The sequence below is a fragment of the Pocillopora verrucosa genome, chromosome 2 (assembly GCF_036669915.1).
Source record: "Pocillopora verrucosa isolate sample1 chromosome 2, ASM3666991v2, whole genome shotgun sequence".
Lineage (NCBI taxonomy): Eukaryota > Metazoa > Cnidaria > Anthozoa > Scleractinia > Pocilloporidae > Pocillopora > Pocillopora verrucosa.
The window spans coordinates 5,961,167-5,975,801 of NC_089313.1; the positions used below are offsets into that span (position 1 = coordinate 5,961,167).

General features: G+C 39.9%; 1 protein-coding gene across 1 annotated transcript; it reads right to left on the reverse strand.

Annotated features, from left to right (window-relative positions):
- Positions 1-318: 318 nt before the first annotated feature.
- On the reverse strand, positions 319-14,512 carry LOC131773253 (histone-lysine N-methyltransferase SETD1B). The gene is given in 14 exon segments (XM_066162376.1): positions 319-862; positions 1,962-2,219; positions 2,969-3,088; positions 4,003-4,187; positions 4,817-5,806; positions 6,247-6,558; positions 7,202-7,670; positions 8,447-10,492; positions 10,494-11,209; positions 13,417-13,532; positions 13,534-13,630; positions 13,692-13,704; positions 13,911-14,000; positions 14,483-14,512. Coding segments are annotated over 14 exon segments (5,616 nt in total). The 3' UTR covers positions 319-688.
- Positions 14,513-14,635: the final 123 nt, after the last annotated feature.

Below are 14,635 nucleotides of genomic sequence, written 5' to 3' on the forward strand. Positions count from 1 at the left end.
GATCTTGAGAGTTCAAGAATAAACCCTTTACACCCTAATATCAGTATGCATATTCTCCAAACTATTCTCTGTACATTTTCTAAGATGCTGCAAGGAGAATTTGTTTAACAAACAAGAGCTACTTTAGTTGGAGATCAATTCATTTATTCTCGTGACCTCAATGTTTGATTCAGAGGTGATATTGTAAGGAGATGTTGAATTCCAGTCACTCAAGGGGGTTAAGTGGTTAACAGACAAAACTCTCGGTAGAGGGTGGGAGAAAACGATGAAAAGAGGGTCGGAAAAGGACTTGGGTAATTCAGAAGGTAACAGGCCATCACTCGGTCCAGAAATCATTTTATTCACTCTTCCATGAAAAATCGGACACAAAAAAGGCCCGGTGCACAAAACAACACAGTCTGAATAGAATTACGCGGGAACAAAGAAGAACAGAGTGCAACAACAACGCAGAACAACCAATGTCGCAGCAAGAGTCTAAAAGACTTGGTTCCGTAGCTAGAAGTTTCCTTTCAGGAATTGCTTTCGTAAACTTTCATGGGAATTCGCATTGTTTTGAGTCGGTTTCCCACGACATGATGCTCTTTTAAAGAAGTAGCCAATTTCTACGGATAAACGTCAAAAGACCTTTCTTCCTTTGTACAAAATTCATACGCATAAATATCGATAGAGATATATACAAAATGTTGCGTTAGTTCAAAGTCCCCCGGCATTGCGGAGAACCACACAAACATGGGATTTTCTCGTCCTCGATGGGGAATTTGTAGTCGTAGGTGATTTCTTCATTGACTTCGATATCTCTCTTGGAATAAATGACTATTTTCTTAGCATTCTCTAAAGTGACTATCTTGGCGTAGCAGTTGGGCTGTGGAAAACGAAAGAAAAATAATTTAACATTGTATAATAGTTTTGTATATAAAGTGGCCTCCATAAAAAGTTTTTTAACGCGGACGTTTCGAGCGTTGCCCTTCGTCAGAGGGAATGAAAAATAAGATCGAAACACACACCGCATAGAACCGCTTGCATCAAAATTGAAGAGCAATCAAGGTCAAGGGCTGGCCCAGGTAAAGACCCCCCACACTCTTCCCTCCAATCCCCCACTGAAGGTACAAACATTGACAAAAACAATAAACATAAGCAATACTACAAAGCAGCCCTCTAAGGTTAAAAAAGCATTTAAAACGTAAGCTTTTTAAGCTTAGATTTTCAACACTCTAGTTAAGCAAGCTTGTATTGAACCAGTGTTGCTTTGTGTAGTGAAAAATCATACTGGATGGATTGATAGTATTCTCTCCTCATAACAGTTCAGTAAAGTCAGTTGACTAGTAGGGCGCACTTCCACTGAGTGTCACAGAATCAAAACCAAAACTCAAAACAACGGCCAATTAGAACGAAGCAAAATATCACGTGGCACTATTGTGAACGTAAAGTAAAAACAGGCAAAGTGACTGGGACTCGGGTAAACGTGGAAAGCGTAGTCGCGTTTTGTTTTAGTCTTGCATCTGATCGGTTACAACAGCAAAACTTTTTCTTAGACCAAGATCAAAGAGAAAAGTAAAAAGAAACCATTATCCTCCAAGATTGCCTTCGATAATCAATTCAAAATTGCTCTCGGCTGATTTCTCCTCAAAGAGCACTTTTCGATTGAGCGTCATAAAACCAAAACCAAAGTAATCACAACGGCCAATCAGAAGAAAGGAAAATAACTGAAAGAGCCAATGAGAACTCAAAGTAACAACAACCAAACCGCCTAAAGCGCGGGAAAACGCGGGCGACCAAATCGTGATTGGTATTAGTTTTGCATCTGATTGGTTGAAAGCGAGGCGCGAGTTTTTTTTTTAACCAATCACACGAGAGAAGTAAAGCAAAACCAATGCATTCTCGGATTACTCTCGACACTCAATTGAAAACCGCTATAATAAGCTACCTGGGAACTAAAAGCGGCAGAAAAAGATGATACTTACATCACAGCAGTGGTTAATAAATCGTGCAAAGTTTCCTTTAGTGGTAGCATCAATTATCGTTTCCTGATCAACACGAAACAGGTAACTTGATCCGATTCCCATCTCCTCGTATCTCCGCTCACGGATATCCGCAATGGGCTGTCTGATGATCTCACCGACATATTCTGTTACCATCTCATCCGCTGCAATGTTCTCCATGGCGAAAAGACCCCAGTCGTGGATACCCGACTTAGCGAATCGAAGTTGTTTTTTACGCACCTGGCGACAAATGGAAAGGATATGAAGAGAACTCTTTTGAGCAGTTTTCGATTAGTTGACGTAAAACTAAAACCAGTGTAATCAAAACAGCAAATCAGAGAAAAGGAAAATATCAAGAGGAGCCAACGAGAACGCAAATGTAAAACAAGTTAACTGCTTGACGCACGGAAAAACGCCGGTGACCAAGTCGTTATTTGTTGTAAATTTGAATCTGAGTAGTTGAGAGGATGGAAAGAGTCTCCAGAAACAATCATAAAACGAAGCAAAGCAAAAACCAAGCAATCCATATTCATTTGATACTCAATTGAAAATCACCCCACACTAAAGAATCCAGCATGAACCATTTACACGCTGACACCAGTATCCTGTACTCTGTACTGTTCTCTACACATTAAGAATTTGTTTGACGATAAAAAGTTTCTGAAGTCGGCGATGCTCCGTAAGGAGAAGTAAGATTTTGAGCACTGAAAGAGATTACAGGCTAAAATTTTATTTCTTTTTTTTTCCGAGTTTTGAATCCAAAGGAAAGCTATCAGAGAAAAACTGCAGCGACTAATTTTAAGGTGTTGAAAAATACAAGGCTACTTGCAATAAAAAAAAAAAAAAAACTACATGTTAAGGAGTTTCCAATTTTCAAGTTTTGATTAAGTCATCGCAATAGGGGCCGTTTTTTGAGCGTTCAGTAAAACTAATAGAAGATGCATGGTTCAGAAACCACCTGCTTGAAGTGTTAGTTACGTATTTCTTACCATGAGCTGATTAAACTTGAGCAAGTCACCAAATTCCTCATTACACACCGCTGACTGTAATCTTCTTTGTATCGCTCTGTGTTCACGTGACTGTTGTTTAGCCTTGTTGCCGTCTGTTTTCTGAGGATAACGGCAAAAAAAAAGTTTATCACTAAAGTGTTCCTTAGACGATGCGATTCACTATTTTGGATGATGGCATGTATAGAAGCTAAAGGAACAGACGTCAAAACAAACAAGAAGCACGTTGGCACCACAGCCGTATAAATATCAGCTTTTCATTACACAGCTCGAGGCTTCTCGTTTAAGTGTTGGGAAACAATAATCAAAGCAATGACAGCGACAAATCATAACAAAGGTAAATGATGCAGTGAGCAAACACACGTGAACAGTTTTATGCGCGAGAAAACGTGCACGACAGAGGCCGGGCGATAGTAACATGACTCTAGTAGGAAGACATCGGGAAATTTGTTAAAACATTGTCCATACCCTTCAACCCCCAGAAGTGATTCACATGCAACTTCTCCCTTCAACATCCATACATTATACAGCAAACGGGTAATAAGAATACGAAAACTTATCAGGTAAAAGTTGTAAGCTTATTCTAACACCAAATTCTCGTAACTAATCAATAAAATGTGCAAAAGCTAAAGGGGAGAATTAACGATCAGATCTTGGGAGTGAAAGGGTTAAACTATAGCCCGACGAATGAGAATCAATGATTAAAGGGGGTAAGTAAAATTCTAAAGAAACTGTGGTGCTGCGTCGGTGGGAGAGTATGACCCGGTAATTTGGCATTATCAACTGAGTTGATAACGTAAATTAGCCACTGTAAACAGTTTAAAAGCTGACGTTTCGAGTGTTAGCTCTTCATCGGAGGGGTGAAGGAATTATAGGTTGTGTGTCTGTGTTTGTACGCAGAAAATGGAGCTACGCTATTGGCGGGAACATGGTAAAGGGAAAAACAAGAATGAATTAGTTGAATTAAAAGCGCTCGTTAACACCGTGGGCTAAAAGTAACGAGAGAGTAAGAGTACCTGTTCTTCAACCGTAACGTTGGCCTGACACTGTAGCTGTCTTCTCTGAGCCTGTAGATATTTAGCCTTTTCTTTGATGTCAATCTTGTAAAAGCCTTCCGCTCGGGCACATCCAGTCACATGTACACGTACACCGTGTTCTGTTTTCAGTTTTCGACGTCCTTTTGTTACACTTTGAGCGGTCGGTGAGGTTGGTTAAAGAAAATGCCAGTACTCTTGCAGAGCACTTTTCTAACAAGCGGCTTAAAACCAACACAAACTTGAACAAAACGACTATTCAGCTCAAAACGTAACAAAAGAAGCAGCTAATACGAGCTCAGAGTTAACACATGAAGACGGCCCAGAGCGCAAAAAAAGTGTCAAGTTGTCTCACACGAGTTACAAAAAACAAAACAAGCCAGTGAGACAACGTGTTTTAGAGGCGTAGAACATTTTTGGTAAAGCCCAAAACAAAATGGCAAATAATCAGGTAACTTGTACATGAATAAGCTAGCTTTCTACTCAGTTCCAAAAATTCATTTAATGCTTTTCAGTTAATGCATCCGAAAATGTCTAAGGCAAGACCCAATTGAGCGCGTCTAAACTGAGTGTCGGGATCACAGCGTCTACTCAAAACAAAGTAATTATCAAAAGGAACCAATAACCTGTCAGTAAAAAAAGCGCGGGAAAACGCGGGTGACTTAAATTGCAATAGGTTTCTCGCCTAGCATCTGATTGGTTAAGACAAAACCGAAGCGTTCCCGGATTACCTTCGACATTGAATAAAAAAAACTGTTTTAGTTACAGTTATACTGAATTTAGTTAAAAAGGATATGTGGGTGACTACTCCAGTGTGCGTCCACGACTGAATCAGATCCAACCTGCTGAAGCTGCTCAAAACCAACTTTTAGATAATAGCAGTCTTCTGCGTCGATGCCCACTCTCTGAAATTCGTACACAAGCTCATCATCGGCTTCAAATGACCGCACGGGAAACTGGGGCTTAGGAGAGGTAAGTTCAGGCAGCAAGGATAACGTCGAGTTAACAGTCACTACGTCAACAATAGGAGACTCGGCGAGTCGTCTGTCCTCAGGGAGGGGAGTGTCTATGATATTTTTGTCGTTGAACAATTCAGCTTCTTCTTCTACAGACTCTGGTGGTAGTTTCTCTGGGATAGTTAATCCATACGGGTGATCAAGTTCAACAAGCGAAACAGCCAATGGTTTGTCAGGGGAAAGTAAAGGCATTCTTTCCTCCGAGTAATCGAAGTTTTGGTCCGTTTCAGGGAATTGTTCCTCTTCATGGGAAAACATATAATTTTCACGTTCAATCGTCTCTTTTTCTCGAAAACCAATCACAGGTGCACGTAATGGACTTTTAACCTCCGTTTTCTCGAATGAATCGTCTTGTTTCATAGTTATATCTTTTTCTTCTGAGAGGAAATGACTGCTGTCTTCGATATTCCTAGTATCTCGAGTATCTGACGTTCTTAACGGCGGTTGCTCTACTTTCATTACAAGTTCTCCACTATTTACGCTTGAATTGTCTTTCTCTTCCACAGATGAAGTTCTGCTTTTGCTCAACGTATCTTCATTTTTGAACAAATCAGGCACAATGTGAGCGATGTGGAAAGAGCGATACGTCTCGGTAGGTGCAGATTCTCCCACCTTGTAATTCATTCCTTTTGAGACAGTCTCTAGCTCATTTGTTTTTAATATTTCTCCACTCTTACAACTGAAAGACTCTGGTTCCCTAGTTTCCTCAGCGTTCATCGAGTTAGACAACATTTCGTTTGAGGATTCCTGATCTTCGATAAAGACATCATCTATCAAGAGAAAAGTAGGACAGTATGCGGCATTAAGAATATTTGTTATCAAAATTAATAATTGTTTTTGAGACCTCTAGATTCAAGAACGTGTAAAAAGTGATCATCTACGCGCATTTTGATTGGTTCATACCAGAGATGACGTCATCTGTGATCGCTAGATGACATCATCATTAACATCATTTTGCTTTTTTATCTTATTAAACGAATAGAATCCGTGTTGCTGTGGCTCTGTACAGTAGTAGATCACAGAAAAACGTCAAAATATTGTCAGAACATCAGTGTCACTTTTTTGTTCTTACCACAAATTCATATCTTCTGTGATCTCTTACAGTACAGAAGCGCGGCAACATTGAATCTATTTGTTACTTAAAGCAAATAAGTGCCAATAAAACAAATTTCAAGACTTCTGTTTGAAAATAACCATTTTGTCCCGTTACCTTGATGTTTCTCCATGTGAACTACTTCCATTTTTGAGTCTTTATCAATTTCCTGCTCCACACCCATGTTCACTTCCAGCTCTTGTTGTTCTTTGTCAATGACTTGCCTAGTGTCATCCTCACTTTCTGATTCAGTTTCCTCTTCACTTTCACTTTCGCTCTCATCCCCAGTGCCCTCTCCGCTTTCCACCTCTTCTTCTTCATCTTCACCATCAGACTCACTCTCGTCGCTGCCTGACTCGCTGCTGTTGCTACTACTGGAGTACAATGTATGGTACAATGACGAGCCTGTGCTTGGTCGTCGCTCATCAGCTTGAGAAAAGAAAAACACAAAAGTAAGCATTAAGAGCACTTTTTTTAGGTCAAAAAAGGAAAAAGTAAGATATCAGGTATTAGCATTTTCAAACGTCAATCAAATTTCAAACATCTAAATGAAGTAAATACAATTTTCATGGTTCAAGTATGAAGAACATTCGTTCCAAATCAATCAATTGGATATGAATAGAGTGAGTTTCTAAAGAAACTGTGGTGCTACGTCGGTGGGAGAGTATAACAGGGTAAGTTATCATTATCAACTGAGTTGATAACGTAAATTGGCCATTGGAAAGGGTAACAAAGTTCACGTTTCGAGCGTTAGCCTTTCCGATTCGCTCTGACGAAGGGCTGACGCTCGAAACGTCAGCTTCTAAACTCTTTACGATGAGTAATTCAAGTTATCAACTCAGGTGATAATACTCAATTAGCCTGTAGCCTCATTTAGTTCTCAGGAAAAAAGCAAACATACATTCTCACGAAAATTGTATGTTTCCTGCAATCCACAAGGCGCGTTTGAGGAAAGGACTTCTGTAGCCACTGTACTTACTCTGTGCCCGCCATGAATTAAAACAGTTCCTTGTATTCAGGAACACATTATTAATATGACGGGACAGCTTTTTTGCTCCAGAAATTCCATTACCTTCACTGCTCCTCACTATTGTAGCCTTCGGAGCAACGTCCAAACTGTCATCAAGCTGAAGTGGCGAATGGCTCCGCTCCTCTTCTTCGAGCCTACTGATGGTGCGTGGACGCCTGTCCAGACTAGAGCTGTTCTCCAAGTTTGTCTCTATTTCTGAGTCTACATCATCCAAAATGCGTCTCTTTGTCTCTAGCGGGGGGATGTCTGAAGATTCCGTGTTACTACGTTTCCTTGAGGAACTAATCAATTGTTCTGTCTTTGGAGGCTCTGGTGCTCGTTTCACTTTAAATGAAGGAAGTTTGGGAAGTGAGGCACGCAATCCAAGAAGCATGCTGTGAGATCTTTCAAAGGGACTAGGTCCTATTGTGGAAGCTGCGGTGCCAGAATTTGATGGAAGACCAACTGTGGCTGGTGGAGTTTGGCACATTTGTAGATTTCTTGCGGTAGTTGCAGTTGTGGGTGAAGCAGTCTAATATTGATTAATGGAAATGGTATTTTAGGATCTGTAGTAAATACCATCATTGTCATCATTGTCATCATTATCATCATTAAAATTATCATTCTGAATTCCACCACCCATTATCAAGTTTATCACTCAATTTCATTAACCCTTTAACTCTCAAAGGTGATTGACATGTAACTTCTCCCTACATTATCCATACATTAAGCAGCAAACAGGTAATGAGAATATGCAAACTTCTCAGGTAGCAGATGCTCTGTCAATTGAACACCAAATTCTTGTAACTAATTTACAAGGAAATATGTAGCAGCAACAGGGGAGAATTATCAATCAGATCTTGGGAGTTAGAGGGTCAAACAGCACTATCATTGCTCAGGAGATTAAAAAAAATGTGTGCTCTCTGTCTGATTGGCAGAAAATTACTTCATTTCAATTGCAACAGTTAGTTACAAAACTGAATACTAACCTTCAAACTGACCAATACCAAAATTATTAATGTTTTTAAAGGGGTTACATGTAAAATAAAAGAAAATCCAGTGGTCCTCAGTCTGGTAATCACCTGAGCAATTGGATGTATCTTAAATAAATTTGTTACAGCCTTTACTTTAGATGAAATATCCATTCAGTTGTGGCTCATCTCAAAGAACCTTAAAGATTTTATTCTAAGGTTCAAAAGGCTAAAAAGGGCAAAATACTACCTTAATAAAGGCTAAAATCATGACAATGGCTAGCAAAAGAAGTTAACTACTAACTACAAGAACTTTAAGCAGCCACAAGCAACATACCTTTGGTTTGGTTTGATTATCCCACCAAGATTCCAAAGCTTTGAATGCAGATGCCTCCACAAGTTTCTTGAAGATATCTCTCTTAAGAACAGCATCCAGTTCAACACAAATTTTTCTATAAACTTCATCAATGATCAAAGCTCTCCTTGTCTTTTTCTGCTCTACTTTGGGAAAACCATAACTTCCACTGTTAGGAAAACCAGCATTAGGGAACTGAGGTGCTCTCCGAGTGTCATAGAATCCAGAACGAGGTATGGCTGGAGGTGGCACTGGAATAGGCGGGCCAGAAGGTGGCAGCACAACTGGAGGTAGAATGGGTCTTGCAGGAGGTAGTGGAGGACGCATGTTGGGATGTGGGACAGCACCAGGGACAGGGAGGGGAGGGGGAGGAACAGTAACAGGACCTATGGGTGGAGGGGGTACTCTGGGGTTGAAGAATGGAGGGGGTGGTATGGTGGGATTGAACATTGGAGGGGGGTAAGGTGGGAAGACAACATTTGGAGGTGGAACAGAGATACCTTTTGATTTGGGGAGGGGTTTGCTCTCAGGTTCAGTCACTTCTAAAGTGTCTTCATTTGAGCTAATGGATGATAATGACATAGCATCATCATCTCTCTCATTGTTCACATCTTCACCCTCATTGTCATCCTCATCATTTCCTTCAATGTCAGAGTAAATGTCATGTGCAACTGGTTCTGCTGACACATGGACAGGGGAATCATTACATTCCACATGGCCTGTCCTTTCAATAGCTGGAGAGTTAAAGGGGGATATGTCCTCTGTAAGTGGTAAGTTCTTCTCCTGTAATAGGGTGGCTCCTGACTCTGAAGATACTGCAACATCAGCTGCCACTTCAGGTGTTGACTTATCACTGGAAAAAGACACTGTCCTCCAACCACTGATCTCCTCATCTCCATATTCCTCATCAACGAGTGAATGATTCAGGTTCTCAGGAGTATCCATTTTAGAGTCTGCAGCAGTAAGTTGAACACTTTTCAAGACTATTTGTATCTTTTTCGCTTTAGCTCCGTTGCTTTGGTTTTCATCTGGGATAGTTTCTGAAAGTTTCCGCTTCTTCACAGCATTCTGAGCGGCTTTGATTTTACTTCTATTTATGTCTAGCTGAACTTCATGAGCAACATCACGTTCATCTCCAGGAGGTAAGGGTTCTTCATCAGAGCAAGCTTCCACACCAACTGTATATGCATCCTCAGCATATCTGTGTACAGCTTTTGTTTCCTTTAGTGAAGTACAAGCTACTACAGATGAAATAATCTCAGCAGCAGTTGCTGCTTTTGCATCACTTTCAGTAATTTTTGAATCTGCTTTTAATTTCTTGTCTTTTTCATCAGCAACATTATTTTTTGATTGAGGATCAACACCTTCCTGGCTGGTAAGGTTTAGAGCAGAATCGTACTGAGAAATACTTTCATGATCATTATCTTTGTCTTTCAGTCTGGGATCCCTGATTTTGAGATCAGTTGATGTATTTTCTCTGTCCTTGCCTGAACCTTTAATATCACCATCAATCAGCCTATGTTCCTTACTTTCAATGGTTCTCGCATCTGAGCTTCCCACTTCATTGGGCCATTCTTTTGCTCTCTTGTCTCTTATGTGAGTATCAGAAGTTTCCTGATTTCTTCCTCGTGATCTCAAATCACGACTGTGGTCATCTTCCCCATTAAGTCCATCTTTATCTCTTTCATTATGTCTTGCATTTTTACTTAGCACCTCACCAATCTCACTATCTCTGTCCCGCAGTCTAGGATCCCGTGGTCTTGCCTCTGCCCATCTACGATCATCCCCTCTCCTTGGACTTGTGCTATACCTAGCTTTTCTATACTTGTGTTCATCTTTCTCCCAGCGGCCTCCACTTCTGCTCCTGTCATAATCATCCCATCTGTAATTGTCTCTGCGATCAACCTTCTTCTCAAAATAATCATCTCTCTTATGTCGGTAATCTCCATACTTATCAAACCTACGATCCTCCTTGTACACATGTTCCCTATCATATGATTCCCCAAGCCTGTCAAGATCCCTGTGTTTTGTCTCTGTGTCTCTCTTCCCGTTCCATCTGTTTCCTTTTTTCCCACTTTGAGTAGCTTTCACTTCTGTCAATTCTGGGTGATCGACTTTTGCTAGGAGGTGAAGAAGTACGCATTGACTCCCTTCTGAATGATTCAATTAGTTTATTTGTTGTTTTTGCATTGTCGTCCTTGCCTTTGTGAATAGGCACTGATCGTTCTTCATCTCTACCAGGAGAAAACACAGGATCTGGAGAGATGTCTTCATAATTTAAGCAAGAGGAAGACTGATCCGATTTCTCTTTAGGGGGTGGTGGTGGGGGCTCCTTTGAGGATACTCTCTCCACTGGTGGAGGAGGTGGATTTGATGATGGCGGTGGGGGAGGTGGGGGTTCATCATTTCTGTGGAAAACACGGGGTGGTGAGACAGGTTCAAATGTAGACTGTGCAGACGATACTCTTTGAGAAGACAAGAAAGCTGATCCACTTTGAGCTAATTTTTTGACAGCTGGTGAGGTTCCATCCCAAGATGCAGTAAGTGACTTTGCCCGGGTATCTCCTTGTAGTCGTACAGATGTTGCAGGGCTTTTCCTCATCATGAGTGAAGGTGATAGCACTGAACTATCTGTAGATGACTGTGATATTACGGAAGGAGATGGAGTAGGGATGTGTGCTGAAGAGTAACTATCGTGACCTGAGTTCCGTCTGGCAGGTGGGTGTTTACCATGAACTTCATGTCCTGAAATCAGAAAAGTAAAAATTGTTACTTCTCTCTTCTAGCTGCTACAAATTTCCTTTTAAATTGGTCACGAGAATTTGCTGTTCAATCAAGATAATATCTTGTACCTGATAAATTTGAGTAATGTCGCCACCTGTTTGTTGAATAATGTATGGATACCATAGGGAGAGGTTACATGTTAATCACTTCTGGGAGTTAAAGGGTTAACTACTTCACAACCAGGAGTGACCAAAAAATAATTTCTCCTTTCAGAAAGGATGTACTGTAAATCAAACAGGTGATAAGTACCAAGAAACCTATCAACTATTGGCTCCTTATTGATTAACCCTTTAACTCCTAGAAGTGATCAACATGAAACTTCTCCCTTTAATATCCTTACATTATCCCGCAAACAGATAATGAGAATATACAAACTTATCAGGTAGAAGTTGTTAACTTGATCTTACACAAAATTCTCAGAACTAAATTTACAAGGAAATGGGTAGCATGTAGAGGGAAGAATTAACAATCAGATCTTGGGAGTTAATGGGTTAAATACCAAATCCTCAGAACTAGCTCTGGTTGCAATGCCTGTCAGACAGTAAGGAAATTACTATTAAGATCTTGGGATTGTAAAGGTTAAATTTGACAAATAAAGAATCACGGAAATGAATTTATGGACTCATAAAGAGTTCTTCTTTACTCTGGTTGTCTTTGTTCACAATCTTACCCCCCTCCCCCTCCCAAAAAAATACATTCTATCGAGTCAATACTAACATCATCAAATAATTTCTTTGGTTTTATGATCTATGCTGGGAAATCATTCGCAGTTCACAGATTACAGCCTTAAGTCTTCATAACATATAGAAATGGATCAAATTTTATGTTAGACTCTTTTAACCCTTTCACTCCCAGTAGTGACCAAGACAGAATTTCTCCTTACAATATCAATACAATCTCAAGTAGACAAGTGATGAGAATAAAGAAAAACATCCATTAGTGGATTATCATTTGATTCAATACTAAATTCTCCAAACTAAAATTATAAGCATTGTCCCAAAGATCTCATTAACAATTCCCCACACTGTCTGCTAAATAATTCATATGATTTCTATTTGGAAAATTGGGAATTGGATCAACTAGTGATACCCTAATTGCTTTTTTGGTTCTTCTTTCTCATTACTTGTCCGCTTGATATTGTATTGGTAATGAAAGAAGAAATTCTGTCTTGGTCACTCATGGGAGTTTTAGCCCTACCCCCTTTAACACACAAGTTCAAATTACTGGCTAATTACAATTCTTGTAAGAACAAAAGTGTGTGTTGCACATCCACAAGGTTTTAACCCTTCACAACTTTACATGTGTATGCATATTCTCCAAACTGTTCTCAATACATTTACTAAGGTGCTGACAGGGAGAATTTGTTTGATACTTAAGAGCTTCTAAAGCTGATGATCTCCCAGCCTTAATGTGTGATTAAGGGGTAAAATTGAAAGGGGAAATTAGATGCAAGGAGTCAAAGGGTAATGCCTGACAAGAACATCATATGAAATTTTCTCCTGTGTTTCTAAACCCTCTCTGACAGTACAAGACAGTATCTGTAAAGCTTCTAAATTAGCACAGTTGTTAAAATTAAACAAAAAAACTACCACATAATTCTAAAATACAAACTCAAATATCTTATGTTAAATATAAAAAATTTCAGTGGTCAAAATTAAGTTCTAATACTACTCATGACGAAATGTGATGAAGAAGGAGAAAAAGAAACAGAGACATCACCCACAAAAGAGGAAAGGTAAAGAAAAATTTGACCTGATTTAATTGATATCACCAGTTACATCTTAGTTAACATGACGTAGTTCGTTTATCAGCTTTGAGACTTTCGAATACCTTGTACTTTATCTTACGTCACTGCTTGAGCCATGGAATTGGGATTAGAAGCAGTTAATCCTATTTTAAACCTTTTACTCAAAATTGATCTGTGGTAATACAATGATCTCTCTGTTTTCCCTTAAAAAAACAATACAAAATCAAACACCCAAATAGCAGCATGAAATGTCACGAACTCTCCCATAATGCACTCGAGTCCGATGGATTGAAATGTACAACTGTCACCGGAAAACAATAACATTAACGTAATTAATGTTAACACGTCAAAAAAAAACATTCAACTCTACAGCTGATAAATTTTGTAAGATAATACGACTTTATCGCGTGCAGTAGATTACCTTTGATGCCGATTTCCATATGAGCCTTTATGATGTTCCCCATAACAGAAGTATGGTCTAGCTTAGAAACTGCCATTTTAGCAGCGGTAGTGGTTTCAAAAGTCACACGACCCTTTCGGTGGTTTTTTTGTTTGTGGATCATAATATATTTTGATGGCCTCGATTCGTCCATAACGTTCGCAAATTTCTTGTAGAAATTTCTTATTCACACGTTCTCATTCAATTCCCGTGGGGGAAAAGCAGAACTTCACGTTTGCGGAGGAATTCACACATACCATTCTGTCCAACCTAATCAAGAGGGAATCACCACATAAACAATAAGTAAGTTACTAAAATTAGAAGTGGCAATCGTTTTTAAAGTCAAAATTGGCCAGGCCCCAAAAAAAACAATAATGCCCTATTTCGGTAAGATTGATGCACAAATTGAGTACAAAGATGCTCACTTAAAACACTCGTGGAAAGATCTCTCTCGGTAACTGACTGCCTAAACAAACCTTGAAATTAGGAACAGGTAAATCTGCTGGTTGTGGGTCCATATTCTTTTCCTCCTGGAGCGAGGATCCTTTGGGACAACCGGCGGTTTGCTGGAAGAATGTAAAAACAAGTTTGAGAAAACTTTCAACGCTAGTGTATGTGTACAACAAGATGCAAGATCAAGGCACTTTCGTAACACGAGTTCGCTTTGCTACCCTGGGAAATGACTCCCACCGATATCGATAGATTTTAGCATAGTCCTTTCTTTATGGCGGGATCAATCAAAAGTTTGAAGAGTTGGAAATCGTTCTGGCTGAACATTCTCTTCCAGATCGGCACAATGGTCTCGACACACCGTTCACTACTGAGGCAAAGAAAACTCATTACAATTGGGTACCGAGAGGAAATGAACACGACGATTTTTCAAAAATCATCGGATTTCGAGCCGGTTGTCCGAAGTGCAAATATGCAGTATACATGCCTGGCTTAGTCTCCATAGCTAGGACTCGTGAAGTGTAAAACACGACTGTTGTTTTCGGGGGAGGTTTGGCATCAACTAGAGGGGCCCCCCCCATGCTTCCTTGAAAGAAACTGGTGGTTCAGAGGACATTTCCAGCTCCATCGTTCTAAGCCATGGAGCTGTCTTCTTTGCCGTAATAACCTGTTTGAAAGCCCTTTTAAGGAGTGCACTATCTTTCGGTTCTCAGCTCTGAGAGCGATTACCGTCACCTAAGAAAACCACACG